This window comes from Bison bison, unplaced genomic scaffold (assembly GCF_000754665.1).
Source record: "Bison bison bison isolate TAMUID 2011002044 unplaced genomic scaffold, Bison_UMD1.0 scf7180017864119, whole genome shotgun sequence".
Lineage (NCBI taxonomy): Eukaryota > Metazoa > Chordata > Mammalia > Artiodactyla > Bovidae > Bison > Bison bison.
The window spans coordinates 1,303,630-1,321,952 of NW_011494691.1; the positions used below are offsets into that span (position 1 = coordinate 1,303,630).

General features: G+C 39.3%; 1 protein-coding gene across 1 annotated transcript in view; it reads right to left on the minus strand.

The window, feature by feature from the left end:
* Positions 1-289: 289 nt before the first annotated feature.
* DNAJC13 (DnaJ (Hsp40) homolog, subfamily C, member 13) overlaps positions 290-18,323 on the minus strand; it is a 163,408-nt gene continuing 145,374 nt past the window's right edge. Inside the window, exons 49-56 of the mRNA XM_010839582.1 lie at positions 17,295-17,464; positions 17,085-17,127; positions 16,250-16,423; positions 14,831-15,010; positions 14,265-14,405; positions 12,543-12,686; positions 6,614-6,713; positions 290-1,155 (exon numbers count right to left, since the gene is read on the minus strand). Of these exons, the coding sequence (XP_010837884.1) occupies positions 1,049-1,155; positions 6,614-6,713; positions 12,543-12,686; positions 14,265-14,405; positions 14,831-15,010; positions 16,250-16,423; positions 17,085-17,127; positions 17,295-17,464 (1,059 nt within the window). The 3' untranslated portion in view covers positions 290-1,048. The remainder of the gene's footprint in view (positions 1,156-6,613; positions 6,714-12,542; positions 12,687-14,264; positions 14,406-14,830; positions 15,011-16,249; positions 16,424-17,084; positions 17,128-17,294; positions 17,465-18,323) is intronic.

Genomic DNA, 18,323 nt, shown 5'->3' on the forward strand with positions numbered 1-18,323 from the left:
CTCTCCTCTTAAAAATATTGTAATTAATGTGTCACACACATTAAACTATTTATTAACAGCTTGACCCCTCCTTGAATACTGTGTGAAAAATAAATGAGATGCTGTGCCTGGAAATATAAATGTGCTGAAATATTAATGAAGGGATTTAGGAATGATCAGGTATGTCAATGTAGCTATCTGTATGATATATTGGAAATGTGAGGCAAAGTTTGTGTTTACTACCACTACTAAATCTATCTTAGAAATAAAAATGTAAGGTCTTTAAAGGGAAAAATTAAACTAGAATGGATATCTTTAACAAAGCAGTCAATTCCCTTTATTTTTAAAATTTTATGTACACATATGAATGATCTGTATAATGTACATTCAATATAGAAAGCTTTATATATTTGATAATGTATAGAACATTTCACAATTACACTAATCTCTTACATAACATCTTGACATCTGTTTTTAAATTTTTTTGCACAAGCTCCTTTTTCATTCAATTTGGTAAAGCCAGTTATATATATCAACGAGTACTGTGAGCTCTCAGGAGGTTAAATGATTGAGGAGAGGGTACCAGTGAACAGGTGCAAGGACAGAACCTAAAAGTGTTCAACGATGGGCGAACAGCCAGGCAGACTTGAGGCAGGAGAGGGGGATGCCCTTCTGGGGGCTCAGTGACTTTGATTTCCCAACCTCTGTAGACTGCAGTTCAACCCACAGTCACACTAATTCGAAAAAACATTATAAAAACTAGGAAGAAAGCTTTGTCTTTTTGATTCACAGTCTTGTAAACAGATATAAAGGAACAAAATGTGCTTACATACATCAAGAAAAAAAATTCTTGTGTACCCACTTAGGTTGATCCACAGAGTGCTTTCTTACAACGTGATACAATTAGAATCACTGACTTTTTTCCTAAATAAAAATATATTTATAGAAAAAGGAATAACACTGTCATGAATCCAGGAGAAAGGCAGTTAAGAGTTTTCTTCAATGGATCAGCTGGAGGAATGTGGACAGGGCACTGGCCTTTCAGCGTTTATTGTCTCTCATGAAAGTTTCACGTCTGATAGCCAAGGTCACCTGCCTCATGGTCTACAGGAGGCGGCAAGTTGGACATGACTGATGAGGATGTCCCTGCAGTAAGGTAGCCAGCAACTCCAGGTCCTGCAAGAGAAAAAAAGGAAAACCTTCTAAAGAGCAGTCATGTGAGAACACCGACCTTTATGAAAATGTGAGAACCAGGTCAAGCATCCCATCACAAGGACCTGATGCAATCTTTCAGGATTATCTAAGCATACAACAAAATCTTAACAAACACCTGCAACACCATTTTCATGGTTTGCCTTTACTATATGACAAAGTTAAAAATCATTTCAAAATTTATGCTAGACAGTAACACTGGTGAGGAAACATGGAAAAATTTTCCCTTCTCACATCTGGAAAGTTCATTTAAAAAAAAATCCTGGGCACTGAAGGATATAGCTAATGTCAAATGAGGAAAAAAAAAATGGGAAAGAAACTCTGTACTCGAGTTAGCCCATTCAAAAGTCATACTTGATGAAATTCACAACAAAAACACTTCCATCTATACTTAAGTTAAACATATTTTCATTTGGTGCACAAAAATGCTACTGTAACAAATAACACCAAACGAACAAGGGTCTCTGAGAAAGATAAGGCAAACTCTGGACACCTAGTCATAGGTCAAAACATGAATGCTATGGAAAAGGTTATTAGTATTTTCGTTTTATATGTCTTGACTCTTAAGTCTCTAGTGCACAAAAATGCCATTATCCCAGCATTTATTAAGATGTGTCCTATGAGCATATAGCCTTCTAGTTTAACTTAAAACACTGCAGGGACACTTAATTACACCTCAGAATCATTGCACAACTGTACAAAGTATTTGTAAAAGACTCTGTACTATAGCATAATACTATATATTGAGCAATATTTTTAGCTGAAATCATAGGAAACAAAGCAAACGGCTAGGGAACATTGAAGGGTTAGGACTAGAAAGGCAGAGGAAGTGGCATGCATTTAGCAAAATGGTTCTCTACCTGCTTCAGAGAGCTACACAGAAGTTAGCAAGCTGCCTGGTGGAGCGGATCTAAAGTCCGCTCCTGAGGTGAAGGGGGCTGCTGCCAGTGAGAAGGGAAGGAGAGACACCTGAGGGGAAAAAAGAAATATAAGCAGCAAGGGAAGTTGTAAGGAAGTGCAAACAGCAGAGCAGGCTGAAAGGCTAAGGTCTAATAGGGACTGAAGTAGGACAAAAGGGAACAATATAGATTTATCTTTTTTTTTTTTAACCTCTTGAGCATTTGTACTGAGGATTTGAAGAAAGCAGACACTGTAGCATGTGGTTACACGCAGCCAGAGACAACTCAGCCTGCATGAACTGCCACATGCCACCTGGAATGCCCAGGCACCTGGAACTTTGAACTTAGAAAACTTAAGGATTTTCTGTTTTTTAAGGAATGGTGGGCTTACATCTATCAACCCCTGCTGTCAATTAATCAGGACACCAGGCCTTATATAGACTGCTCAGGAGAGACAGTAGGGAGGACAGGAGACACACCCCCTTGACAGGCAGAGACACATCCCACTGACAGGCAGTTCAGAGCTACAGTGCCACACCATTATATTACTTCCTGCCAACGTTCCACTCTGGACCCTAGGCAGCAGCAAGATTGCTAGGGAATAAACCCTTAAGAATAACCCCCTGAACACTCCAGATTGGTATAGTCCCTGAGCACTTCTGATTGTGGGCTCAACTTTGTTCACATCAAACGAATTGATTATGAGACCAAATCATGAGTGCTAAATATAGAAAACGGACTAGGGATATAGTTCTCAGACTACATGCTGAGGCACTCTGGGGCAAATTCCAGGACACCACTGAATATTTTAAATCTGGAGACACAGTGACATCTGTTGGATACTGTATGACTACTCTCAAGTTGTTTGAATGTAACTACTTAATAAAATTAATTACTATTTCTTTTGGTCTAGGGATAAAGAAAAAAAATCACTAAGCTATGAAGGCACTGTGAACTGAGAAAGTTTGGGAACCTCTGGGCTAAAATATAAACTGTGAACGATGGACCCTGAAGGATTATCCAGGGGAGATCAAATTCTAGTGCCACCATTTGCCTCTTTAGGAAAGACAGGTCAATTCCTGATATTTTTTTAAATGAAGTCTGAGATGCTCTCTCCCTCACATCTCTGGCCTCTTCCAGACATGTCTAGTTTCTAGGGGCAGGAAGCTACAGGCTGCTAGGATGGGGCAGTGTTTTCTCCAGAGACTTGTGGGAGCAAAGAGTAGGGTCTAGTAGGGTCTGCCAGAAATGGGGTGCATGGCACACTGTGTAAGGCTGCTGGAGTTAAGAGGGAAGAGAAAAGATAAAAATCAACAAAGAATCCCATAGACGGAATTGGCTACCACAATGGAGTAGTGAAAGGAGTGTGGGCTTTGGTGAAAATGAATATGGGATTTTCAGTGGGGAAAATTAAAAAAAAAAGAAAAAGGAAGCCCTGCCTCAGCAGCAGTGCCCTACTATAAACTGACACTGACCTTAGGCAATCTTTCCTAACATGGCTCCCACTGTGTAGTCTTGGACACATATAAAGACAAAAACAAAAGGTAATAAAAAACCCAACTGTGCAAAGATCTAATGAACTAGTCTGATGAGAGGCCCAAGAAACACTCCCTCTCTCCCTCTGACGACCTTAGGAAGCCAAGTTAACTATTCTACCTGCCTCTAATTAAGTAGAATAATTAAGCGTACAGTACAAAGTTCTTCATCTCCAATCCCAGCTCCTAAATCATCTTCGCCTTGGCCTGTTTCTCTTCCTTTCCCTGTTTTTTCTTTCTCTATTGATTTTCTAGGTGAGGAAATTTGAGGATTTTCACTGCTGAAATGCTTGTCAGCACCAAGCTCTTCTAGAACCTAAGAAATGGTTAAGTAACACAGGGCCCTGGACAGTGAGCAGATACAGCTAATCCACACCACAGGAAAAGTTCCACTGAGGCACTTTTGATGAACATTTATCACAAGACATAACAATATGCCAAGCTAGGGAGTCAGTCTCATCTCAATTTATTAACACTGAGTAATCTGGCCTAGAATATTTTAATTTTCATTCCAAACTCTGAGCATGTGACTGAATGACATTTTCTCAGCAGCCACGAAGAAAATCATAAATGTATTTTTGGTCATTCCAATCTTATTTTGAAATAGTAATTAACTTTATCTCCATCTCCTAAATAAGTCCACATATCAGAAGAAAGGGCTGGCGATGACTTCTGTTCTCATGGTACCTTATTTTATTTGCAAACTGATTAGAGAGGGGCTTGGTACAATCTGAATCTTCTCAAGACTGAAGGCAGGATGGAGTAAATTTAAAATTCCAATTCAATACAACATTGTGTACACTCCATGGAGTTTCACATAATGAGATCTGATCATTATTAGAAGTACTTGCCCCTTTTATCAAACAGTGACAAGCAACACATCAACAGAAAAGTTCAAACACAAAAAAGAATCGGTAACCCGAGCAATAAATACACATCAGTTCAACTGGCAGTACTTTCACAACAAAAGAACACACCAACTTGATGATGCACTATGAACTGGACAGTTTGGGGGCCAACACAGCTCAGGACTAGTCCAGATTGTCCTATGTTGACTGATGTGACTGCAGGCTTCAGCAATGACCTTCACAATCGACACAGTAACCTGAGGCCCTTTCCAGGGTGGGATTTATACCACCCTCCACTTTGATGGCTTTATTAGAATTTCTGCCCCTTGAGCTGGACCAAGGATGTGAAAAAATTCACAAACCCAAGCCTTTCTCTTCGCTAAACTTCACTCTCTACAGCTCATCAAAGCTGCTTCTCACAACTCATTCAGAAGCCACCACAAGGATCCCAGTAAAAAGAAAGGCAAGACAGAAATCTATTTAATCCCTGAACTTTTTCTATAATATTAGGAAATGAGGGTGGGGCTGAGGACCCAAATCATTTTGAAAGAAACTCTAGGTCTCTAAAGATAAATCCCTCTCTCTTGTGTATTTTAACCACAGACCACTTGACCCACAGCTGTTAGTACATCAAGGACCACCTGCAGTCTTTTATTCCATCCAGTAAGGTCAATGGATGTGAAGGTCACTCAAGGACAAAAGAATTAGATGATGCCTTCCTAGGGACGCTTATAACCTACATATCTCCCTATTCTTCAAGGTCATATTTTAAGTAAGCTTACTCTGAGCTAGAAAAAAATAAGGCAGATTTTTTAATCATACAATTCTTACATACAAAAAAGGTGGTATTGTGTAAACTTTCTGGGCAGAATTTAAAGAGGTAAAGTTCTTGGGGTGTCTATGAGAACATACTCCTACTTAGAAGCTACAGCTTGAAAGATCTGGAAGAGACTAAGACCGTATTCTAGGTATCTCTCTCCATAGCCAACACAGGGCAGGTGATGGGAAAGTGAGAAGGGAGACCTATGGCCTCTACTCTTATGTACACACATGAACAGCACCACATGTTTGTAAACTCTACAGCTCTGATTATAAATTTTAGTGGATTAATATTGAAGAGGTCACAGTGAGAAAAAAGCAGTAATGTCACAATCAATCCTAAAATTAAAACCATGCAAACTTTCTCCAAAGTCCCTATTTTGGATTAGTCAAGATTTAGTCTTCAGGATTTATAAATTTCTATACTAGCGATAAGGATTATTAAAATAGTCACACTGGTATGAGAAATATTGGGTAGTAATTTTTTCTCTTAATTTACCTACATCATCTCTGGTTAGAGGAGGTTGTAGGGCTGACATTTTAAAAAATACACTATAATTTCAGGCAATGGCAAGAACCACTTAATATTCCTAAGGTTAATTTCAAACTAAAAACTTTAATACCAAAGACTATATTTCATTTTTCAGCATTTAGTAGTTTAATGCTATGACCTTCTTTTTAAACAGAAGCCAATATGAAAATGAGTATTTCAGAATTATTATGTTAAAATAAGTGTGCCAAATGGACAAATATCTGGAGTTTCTTTTGACGCCCAGGCAGCAAAATATCCTTTCCTTTATGGCACCCATATATTTCCTCCCATGAGAATACAAGCCTTAAATATTTAATAAAATTACAGATTAGTCACTGGTAACTTAGAAGAAAAAATACTTGACATGTGAGTGTGCATAGTTGGAACTTCAATCTATTAATCTGACAGAATGGAATAATGCTATCATGTTTCTGATACTGATAATTCTGAGTAAATACTTCTCCACTCTTTATGTACATGTTCAAGATAAACATTTTAATACAGCCATACCCAAAATATAAAGTATGACATCCTGGATTAACTGGGTTAAAAACTGATCAGAGTCCGCTTTGTACTCAGCATACATTCAACACCACAATAGTCCGTATGTTGTCTGGGCTAGAATCAGGGGTCCACTGCACGTCCATGACATCTCCAAGATGGGTAGTTATAATAGGAATCTAGGAAAACTCGGTAAATGCTGTTTTCAGTCTAGACAGGGCAAAAGGAAGGTCCATATGGCTACTGCCATATGTCTTAGGAAAGAGAATTGGGTGTGCTTTGGTTTACCTGTGAGGTATCCTGCTGTTTGTGACTCAGAAATAAACAAATCATGTTTCTGATCTTTGAAGGCACTCCAGACTGAAGAACGAGACAGGATTTCATTCACCTAGGGAAGTAAAACAAACTCTTTGAACATAAACCAACTGGATGTTGGTAGATTAGATTAAAAAGAAAAAGCAAACTTTCAAGACAAACCAAAGAGGCCAACTCAGGAAAGGTTCAAAGATGAACCGAGACATTCATCACACACTCTACACCAGGCACATCTCATTAAACCAGACCCAAAGAAATGCCTAAATCAGTCCTCCCTCTAGACTTGGACTCAACTATTCAGACTTATTGGTTTGCATGTAATTTGGGCAGTAAGATATTCATGTGATAGTAACAATTGGCTGACTGTGGTGTGGGCTCATGAAGTATTTCTGAGGAAGCGATTTGGGGACAAAATATTGCAAAATTCAAGCTAAAACTTAAAGCACTCTTTCAAACTATGGATGTGACCTGTTAGAAGGAATCAGTGAACTAAAATAGCCAGGACTGGGTGAATTTAATTCATATGACCATTATATCTACTACTGTGGGCAAGAATCCCCTAGAAGAAATCCTCAGAGTCAACAAAGAGTCTGAAATGCAGTACTTGGGTGAAATTTCAACAACAGAATCTGATCCTGGTTCGTTTCCAAGGCAAAAATATTTAACATCACAGTAATCTAAGTCTATGTTCCAACTGCTGATGCCAAAGAAGCTGAAACTTAGTGGTTCTACGAAGACCCAGAATACTTCCTAGAACTACTAACAACACCCCCCAAAAACGTCCTTTTCATCATAAGGGATTGGAATGCAAAAGTAGGAAGTCAAGAGATACCTGGAATAACAGGCAAGTTTGGCCTTGGGGTACAAAATGAAGTAGGGCAAAGGCTAACAATTTTGTCAAGAGAACATGCTGGTCACACCAAACATGCCTTTCCAATAACCCAAGAGATGACTCTACACATGGACATCACTAGATGGTCAATACCAAAATCAGGATGATTACATTCTTTGCAACCAAGGATGGAGATACTCTATACAGTCAGTCAAAACAAGACCTAGAAGCCACTGTGGTTCAAAGTATCAGTTACTTATTGCAAAATTCAGGCTGAAATTGAGGAAAACCACTAGGCCATTCAGGATGCCTAAAGAACTATGAATGGAAGTTCATAACATCGTACAGGAGGCAGTGACCAAAACCATCCCAAAGAAAAAGAAATCCAAGAAGGCAAAATGGTTTTTGGATGAAGCTTCACAAGTCGCTGAAGAAAGGAGAGAAGTGAAAGGCAAAGGAGGAAGGGAAAGATATGCAAATTGAATGCAGAGTTCCAGAGAATAGCAACAAGAGATAAGAAGGCCTTCTTCAATGAACAGTGCAAAAAAATAGAGGGGAAAAAATAGAATGGGAAAGACTAGAGATCTCTTCAAGAAAACTGGAGATATCAAGGGAATATTTCATGCAAGGACGGGCACAATAAAGGACAAAAACAGTAAGGATTTAACAGAAGCAGAAGAGATTAAGAAGAGGTGGCAAGAATACATAGGAGAACTATACAAAAAAAGGTTTTGATGACCCGTATAACCACGATGGTGTGGTCACTCACCTAGAGCCAGACATCCAGGAGCATGAAGTCAAGTGGGACTTAGGAAGCATTACTATGAACAAAGCTAATGGAGGTGACTGAACTCCAGCTGAGTTATTTAAAATCCTAAAGGTTGATGCTGTTTTAAAGTGTTTTAAAGTGCTGAACTCAGTATGTCTGCAAATTTGGAAAACTCAGCCATGGCCACAGGGATGGAAAAGATCAGTTTTCATTCTAATCCCAAAGAAGGGCAATGCCAAAGAATGTTCACACTACTGTACAACTGTGCTCATCTCACATGCTAGCAAGGTAATGCTCAAAATCCTTCAAGCTAGAATTCAGCAGTATGTGAACCAAGAATTTCCAGATATACAAGCTGGGTTTAGAAAAGGCAGAGGTATCAGAGATCAATTTGCCAACATCCATTGGATCACTGAAAAAGTAAGAGAATTCCAAAAAATTCACTTCTGCTTCACTGACTACATGAAAGTCTTTTGACTATGTAGATCAAACTGTATAGATCAAACAAACTGGGAAATGCTTAGATGGGAGTACCAGATCACCATTCCTGCCTCCTGAGAAACCTGTACAGGGGTCAAGAAGCAACAGTTAGAACCAGACATGGAACAACTGACTGGTTCCAAACTGGGAAAGGAGTATGTCAAGTCTGGATATTGTCACCCTGCTTATTTAACTTATATGGAAAGTACATCATGTGAAATGCCAGGTTGGATGAATCACAAGCTGGAATCAAGATTGTTGGGAGAAATATCAACAACCTCAGATATGCAGATGATACCACTCTAATGGCAGAAAACAAAGAGGAACTAAAGAGCCTCTCACTGCAGATGGTGATTACAGATATGAAATTAAAAGACACTTGCTCCTTGAAAGAAAAACTATGATAAACCTAGACAGCATATTAAAAAGTGGGGACATTACTTTGCTGATAAAGGTCCATCCAGTCAAAGCTATGGTTTTTCCAGTAGTCACATATGGATGTTAGAGTTGGATCATGAAGAAGGCAGAGCGCTAAAAAATTGATGCTTTTGAACTGTGGTGCCAGAGAAGATTCTAGAGAGTTGCTTGGACACAGGGAGATCAAACTAGTCAATCTTAAAGGAAATCAACCCTGAATATTCATTAGAAGGACTGATACTGAAGCTCCAATACTTTCGCCACCTGATGTAAAGAGCCAACTTACTGGAAAAGACTCTGATGCTGGGAAAGACTGAGGGCAGGAGGAGAAGGGGTGGGGGGGAACAAAGGATGAGACGGTTGGATAGCATCACTGACTCAATGGACATGAGTTTGAGCAAACGTCAGGAAATAGTGCAGGACAGAGAAACACGGTGTGCTGCAGCCCATGTGCCTGCAGAGTCGGACACGACTTAGTGACTGAACAAAAATGAACAATCTAGAAAGTAACAGTATATCACATATAAAATGCGCAGTATAAATGACTTGTGTGTAAATGCATACTAAGAGGCAAGACATGTTTCTTTCTGGGAAAAAGATTTAAGAAAAAAAAACAACTTAAGAAATTTCAATGTAGAAGGTATCTTTAAACACATATCAAGGTTCAGATCAAATATTTATGGAGCACTCAAATCATGGGTTCCACAGTGGACACAAAGATGAGAAAGACATTCTCTGTCCCTGAAGTGCCTACAGTCTAGGAAAGGAGATAGATGGTGCCAGATAACATAATGGGAAGCATTAAAGTAGAGATACACATGGGGACCATGAGAGTCCAAAAGACTCTTTCTCCCAACCATGGAGCGAAGCAGTGGTGAAAGTGATTTGTTGTGAATGTGCTGGAGTTTCTACTTTGGAAATTATTGTAATTCTTTCCCTCCCTTGTGAGTGGAAGGTGGTTATCAAGAGTTGCTCCGTCAATTCTCATCAACAGGAATCCAGTGGCAAGTTGAGGGGAGCATGATTGGGGGCACGTGGTACACAGGAATGCCTTTGCTTGGCATTCAGAACACCCACAGGCAAGTTTAATAAACATATAGTTAATGACTGCAATAGCACATGCCATCTCTCTTCTTTATTTTCACCCCAAACAGCCCAAATGATAAGTCTGCTAGAAGAGAAAATGGCATAAAAAATGCTTCTTTAGTTGGAACATACAAACACAGTGGATTCACTAAAGGAAAGCTTTAAGTCAGTTTAAATCTACAGAAGAACATTAGTAAATAGAAATAGTCCAAATACCTATGAACAGATAAATGGATAAACATGGCATATACATACAATGGAACATTATTTAGCCTTAAAAAGGAAGCAAGTGTTGAAACACACTGTAACACAGTTGTACCCTGAAAACATGCTAAGAGACAGAAGCCAGACACAGGTCACATACTGCATGATTCCACTTATGTGAAATGTCCAGAATTCCTAGAAAATAAGAGTGGTGACTGCCAGAAGCTGAGGGAAAGAAGAAATGGGAAATAACTACTTAATAACTATTTCTGGGAACTAGGCAGGTGGTGGTTATATAATTTTTTTTTTTAATTTATTTTTGGCTGTGCTCATATTCACTGCTGCACGTGGGCTTTCTCTAGTTGTAGAACAGCGGCTGCTCTCTAGTTGTGGTGTGCAGGCTTCTCACTGCAGTGGCTTCTCCGGTGTACAGGTTTCACCTTGTGCTCTAGGGTGCGGGGGTCTCAGTAGTTGTGGCACACGGGGTTAGTTGTCCCAAGCCATGTGGGATTCTCCACATGTGGCATCAGGGATCAAAGCTGCAACCCCTGCATTGGCAGGTGGATTTTTAACCATTGGACCACCAGGGAAGCCCCACAACATTGTTAATGTACTGAGTATCAGTGAATTTTTCAGTTTAAAAGGGTTAATTTTACGTTATGTGAATTTCGCTTCATTTAAAAAAAAAAAAGAGCATTACTAAATGGACTATATAATAATATTGAATGAGGAACTCCTCAGAAGCAATATTAAGAATAAAACCAATGAGGAAAATAAAATTACTTAACTGGTTTGAACTAGGTGTGCTCATGCAGCTGAAACAATTGTAGAGTGGAGTGTTACTCTCTCAGCTATGTCTGACTCTTTGCCACGCCATGGACTGTAGTCCCCCAGGCTCATAAGTTCATGGAATTCTCCAGGCAAGAATACTGGAGTGGGTAGCCATTCCCTTCTCCAGGGGATCTTCCTGACCCAGGAACTGAAACTGGGTCTCCTGAATTGCAGGTGGATTCTTCACTGTCTGAGCCACCAGGGAAGCCCAGCTGATACACATTAATACACACCTAATTGATGCTTTTGAACTGTGGTGTTAGAGAAGACTCTTGAGAGTCCCTTGGACTGCAAGGAGATCCAACCAGTCCATTCTGAAGGAGATCAGCCCTGGGATTTCTTTGGAAGGAATGATGCTAAAGCTGAAACTCCAGTACTTTGGCCACCTCATGCAAAGAGTTGACTCATTGGAAAAGACTCTGATGCTGGGAGGGATTGGGGGCAGGAGGAGAAGAGGACGACAGAGGATGAGATGGCTGGATGGCATCACTGACTCGATGGACGTGAGTCTGAGTGAACTCCGGGAGTTGGTGATGCACAGGGAGGCCTGGCGTGCTGTGATTCATTGGGTCGCAAAGAGTTGGACACGACTGAGTGACTGAACTGAACTGAAGTTACAACAAAAGAGACTTTGTTGGGCTAATAGCCAACACTTTGTAAGTGCTAATGAAGGAGATGAAACTAAAATGATATTCTGTATCTTTTTAAAGATATTAGGGTAGAGTCAGTGAAACTGGTTATCACTATTTCACAAGAACTTCTAGAATTGAAAGTTAATCTTAATCAGCACTAAATGCTCAACATTCTTCTATGCTTAAGAATGTGCAACACGCTATCACTATCCAGAGAAAGAATCGCCCTGGTGACTATCTGTTGTTGTTTAGTTGCTAAGTTGTGTCAGACTCTTTTGCAACCCCATGGACTGTAGCCTGCCAGGATCCTCTGTCCAAGGGATTTCCCAGATAGGAATATTGAAGTGGGGTGCCATTTCGTTCTCCAGGGGATCTTCCTGACCCAGGGAGCAAACCCACATCTCCTGCACCGGCAGAAGGATTCTTTACCACTGAGCTACCAGGGAAGCCCCATTTGAGTACATGGTTTGTGTTTATGAGGCAGGTATGCTAGTCCATTTGTGATCTTGGGATCTGCTCCAGTTACGGTCAACAAACACACCTTTAAGTAGAACCTGAGCTGAAGTGCATGGATCACCAATGGTCAAGACCCCTGGTTTTGAAAATGTCTTGTAGTAATGAACAGATCAAGTTACCTCTGTGCAGACTCACCTGTTCTCCATGCTGCAGGCTTCGAGTCATTGCCTTGAGAGCTTTAACAATCTGAGCCTTTGTGGCTGCTGGGCTGTCCAGATTTTCAAGGCCAATGCCTTCAAGTAATTTTAAAAGGTATGGGACCAAATCTACTTTCAGGGCCTAGAAGAAAATATTAAGAAAATATTAAGCATATACACACACATATGCTTTAGAAAAAGATGTAAGCCATCCACTGAGGAAATAATTTCACTCCCAGGACCCTACCTGGAAGAGGACACTCCACTTTATTTTAATTCCAGAGACAGAATTTGGGGGTAGACGTGGGTATCTAATGATAGGGACATTTTTATTTAATGAGATCTTATTCTCTTTCATCAACTATTCAAATGTTATATGCTGATTATTTTACTTAATCCTCCCCAAATCAAATGATGAAGGCACAATTATTATCGATGGAAAAATCAACACATGAAGGCCTTGGCAGTCAGAGCTAGGTGGCAATGGACTCTGTACCTAGACCTATGAAGCACAGAACCTGAGCTTATAGCCAGTATATTGGTCTGCCTCTTCTAATGACATATACTGATGTGAAACAATATTTGGAAAATATTAATTTTTTTCACATTCTCTTAAAACATCAACCTTTACAGTCCCCATACATTTTCTATCGGCCTAATAAAAGCTAAGTAATACTCTGGTACCACACAATTTTCAATGCCCACTCTGAAATTCAAAAAGAAGAGGTGACAAAGCAACTAACATTTAGTAAGTGTTCCTCTTTTTATAGATATTATTCTCAGAACAACATTGTGAGAAGCCGTAGCTTTATTTTACAGACAAGGAATCTGAGTACTGCTAAGGCTAAATAACATGCCTGAGGTCACAGAGCCATCAAGTGGCAGAACTAGCTCATGTTCTTTCTAATACAACAACCCACCTAGTCAGTTTTAAGTCTGAACCTCAGAGCATCTAATTATCTCCTTGAAATGTACCCAGTACTTCTAACTTGCGTGAATGTGGAACAGGGATGGAAGTAGGGGTGGGTGGACAGAGATGATCTGAGAGGAAAAAGGGCTGGAAAATAGGAGAGCCAGATAATAAAGATGTAGGGCCTTGTATTCAGGTTAAGGATGTCAGATGTAACTTTGTCATCTGGCAGATAATGGGAAACCACTGAAGAATTTTTAAGTGCAGAATAACTTATAAAGAGTTCTATTTTAGAAGGATCGCTTTTTCAATGATTTTTAAATTGACTGTATGGTTTTTGTTCCCTTGATGTCTGCTACTACTTTACACTGGAATCCACCAAGTCTTCTTTTCATTAGTTTTCTTTTATATTCTCCTCGAAAAGGACTATAAAAGTCTTGGTGTGCTTTTCAAATGTGACTTAAGAAACAAAGGAATATAAACAAAAATGAATCTTTCAAAAAGGATAAACCAAATTTTACAAAGCTAAGGATAAATGTTTAGTAAACAATCAAAATTTAAAATTCAAACATCACAAAAGTACTTTGACATTGGTAAGATTTTTGGTAGCTGGCCTACCTTTTCTGTGTGTATATATACATGTTTCATCCGGTATGTGTGTGTGTATATAAAATATAAAATTGTACATGCACCAGCTCACAAGTTACCTCTCTGCCAAGTCAGGGAAGCCAAAATCAGTGCTAAATAAGTGAAAATCTATTTGTTTGGTATGTTGCCGTCCCTAAAATAGGAATCTAGAAAGTTACTTACCTGTGCTACTAATTCACTCTGCTCCTTCTGAAACATTCTATTAATTGCCTCACAGGCTAGGCCAATGGTATCCGGTCGTTTTTTCATTCCATTGATCAGTGGGCCAATGGTCTCCAAAGATGCCATGGTTCGAACACAGAGCTAAGAAAAGAGAAGGTTACTTGTAGAAAGCAATAATTTATGTAACACAGTAAATACCACAATAATATATGAAAAACCTACATTCAGTTCAAGTTTTGTTTGGCCATGCTGTGAGGCATGTGGGATCTTAGTTTCCCAACCAGGGATCAAACCCACACATCCTGCAGTGGAAGTGTGGAGCTTTAACCACTGGACTGCCAGGGAAGTCCCATCAGTTCAAGTTTAACAATGAACTGAGTCAAATTCAGTCTCCTATTAATCATATCATTTAAACCAGTTTAAGAACCGTTATAATAGCATGCAGTTCATATGGATGAAGGTACGTGGTAGGAAAGGGATTTATTCTGCAATGTACATTAGTCAGGAAGAGGGAGCACAGATAAATTCTACAGCTTTAAGCTACCAAATGGATTTATCATCAATACCTCGTTTTCAGACAGGGCATGAATAACTCGAATGGCACTCTTAGGAATGGCGTTGTTCCTATGATTCATCGCCTGGATAATTTTGGGAAGATGGCCCAATGGTGGGACCTGATCAGCCAGCTGAGGCTGTGCACTGAAGAGACATACCGTTGCCATTGTCAAAGTTTCCAGAGTCTCTCCCTGGAGGGCATAAAACACATGAACAAGCAAACTATAAAAAACTGATACAGTCTTAAATTGGTAATTATTTGGTGTTCAAAACAGATTCTAAGTGCTGGCGCTTGAAAACTGATCCACAAATCCTAAAAGAACAACAAACATCTCCATCTTGATAAAAGCATGAATTTAAAGGACTCTAAGAATGTGATATCTGAATCTACACAGATTTTCTCTGGGCATTTCTATTTTACATCTCATTTCTACTGCAGACAGATATTTCTATTTAGAGATCATCTCTCAAAAAATATTACTAGATATTTTTAGGTAATGTTACAGAATTGTCAGTATTGGAGAACATCAATAATTCAGGAAAATGCAACAACTAGTGGAATGTTTTCCCTGGTTCTGTAAAGATCAGAGTAAAGAGAAATCGTGACTATAGAAAGAGATATATATATAAATATCTGACATACTATTTATATTTTTTAAAAAGTCTTGAAAAGCTAATGATACCAACTAATGATTTCTAAGTACTTTACATTATACTAAGTGCTTCACATTTATCAAAACTCATGAAAACTTCAGCCTTAGAGGCAGATGCTGTGATCTTTCTATGAGGCAACTGAGGCAGAGTTGGGAGGTATTACTCCAGGCCACAGGCTTATCACAGAGCCTGTGTTGTTTGATGGATGCCAGGACCATCAAACAACACAGGCTCTTAGCCACCTTGAAAGCCAGCTTTTTTAATTAATTCAACAACAATCACATACCTCAGTTATTTTAATATATAGATTCAAATAACAAAACTTTCTATTTCAGGGTTTATGACTGGCCAAACCAAGACCAAATCTACTTTCTTACTTACTCTTGCTTTCCTGCTAGCTTTTGAACATAGGTACAGGGTTCATTCATTTATCAATAGTTAAGACTTTCCTATCAATTTCTTTAGCTGAGTGAAGATATATGCCCTAGCAGGACTCACTTCCATTTAGATTTCTACATTAAACCTTTAGGTTTCTCCTTAAAAACCACACAATCACTGGAAATGGGATGGCAGAAACCTTTCTGAACCTCTGCAATTGTTCTTCAGACTAAGAAGTTTCACTTTTGATCACGCATATACGAATTTAAGTGTGGGGGCTACACTAAAAGAGGTATCCAATTCTTAACGTGTGGTCAATGAGAATGGTGTTTTAACAGAAACACTATCAACATATTTAGCAAAATATGTGAAATATCTCACTGATGACTAAAGCTTACATGAGGACTGTTCTTCTCCAGAAGCTCAGTTAACTTTTCTAGCAGTGCAGTAAGAAATTCTCTAGGCTTTCTTAGAACCCAAGCTGGTTGTGCAATAAAGATTCTCAAGAAAACTCCTCCAACAGCAAGTTCACCTTCTGCTTCTCCAAACACCACAGCAAAATCTTCAGGCAACTTTAAATAGATAAAGAATAGTCAAGTTATTTACTAATCATTAGTTATATTGGATTGGGCAAAAAAGTCTGTTTGGGCACCAAACTTTTTTTGCCTAGCCCAATACATTAACAAGAAAGAAATAAAAAAACCCTATTAAAGAAATCTTCATGCAATGAAAGTGAAAGTGAAGTCGCTCAGTCCTGCCCGACTCTTTGCGACCCCATGGATAGTAGGCTGCACCGAGCTCCTCTGTCCATGGGATTTTCAAGCAAGAGTACTGGAGTGGGTTGCCATTTCCTTCTCTAGGGAATCTTCCCAACCCAGGGATCAAACCCAGGTCTCTCACACTGTAGACAGATGCTTTACCATCTGAGCCAGCTTTAAAAGGTCATTAATACAATCAAGTCAAAATTATTTGTTTTATTTTCACTTAATATATTTCAATAAAAGTTCCTTTGATTAAGTTACTCTTTTCAGAAAAAGTCCTTTGATTAAGATACTCCAAAAGTGAAAATTCCTACTTTTTTTTTTAATGTTTAAAACCTTGTTTTCCAGGGGAAGATTTAAGTATCTTAGTAACAAAGCAAAGGATGGCTTTATACTCACTCAGCAGGAACTTAAAACAATAAATTTACAGTAAAATGTAAAATTCCTTCCTCTGAATAAAAGTATACTTTACCTTCCAGTTTACGTCAGGGTTGTCTTGCTGATTTTTAAAGTGCCTTGGGGAAAAAAAGAAGGACAGGACATCAAACTTTAGTCACAAGACACACGTTCATTAACCCTTATACAGTAAGTCTTGGAGCGCTGACAGACGACGTGGAAAACGTCTGCCTCCCTGGTGCCTCCACCTGCAGGTCCCAAGTTGTTCATGTGTGTCTTTACTTACTCGAGCATCATTTCTCTAACTGTCGTGGACACTTTATCTCTGGAACTATCGTTCCAAATTAACTCAGGATTTTCATGCGTTCCTTCAAAAATATGGACAGCAGCTTCAGGGTTGTCCCTCATGGCATCCATAAAAACGCTTGGGAGAAATTTCATCAATGTAATTCGAACCTGGACAAGGAAATTTGAGAAAGAAAAAAGACCTATTGAAAACATCTCAATATTTGGTTTGCTTTACATTTCTCTAAGAATGATGCTATAATGTGTGTTAAGGCTGATACGGGCCATAACTAACATCCAAAAGTCCTGGATAACAGATAAACCCTGGTTTATGGTGGCTCAGTCGTAAAGAATCCATCTGCCAATGCAGGAGATGTAGAAGACTCAGGTTCGATCTCTGGGTTGGGAAGATCCGATTTCCTGGAGAAGGGGATGGCAGCCCACTCCAGTGTTCTTGCCTGGAAAATCCCGTGGACAGAGGAGCCTGACGGGCTATAGTTCATGGGACAGCAAAGAGTCAGACACAGCTGAGTACGCACACACATGCAAAGGTAACAAGACTCACTACGACCTCCTACTTACCTACCTGGGTTAATTTCCTCTCTCCACCTCAGATTTAAGTAACGTTAAGAAATTCAGCAGCACTGGTGTGTGAAGTTCCCAGAGCACACCAACCTACCAGACCCTGCCCTACAGATGCTGTCCCCTCTTCCCAGAAAGCCCTCAGCTGATCTGTCCCTCTACCTCTCCCCAACCCCACCCCACACCCTCACAAATTCTTCTCATGCTTTGTGTTACACAAGTAGTTTTTAGTACCATGTTTTACATTTTACTGTGCCTTTCCCCAAAAAGGATTTAAAAAGCACCTTAAAAAAATAACATCCGACACACACATAGAAACTGAAAATTAGTTTTATAGCTTGTGCTTTTATGTCACAAACTGAGACATAAGGGCAAAGGGAAAATGAAGGTTGGGAAGACAAGTTTTTCCCTCAGATCTCCACATAGTTTTATCTCCTTTGTGTGATTC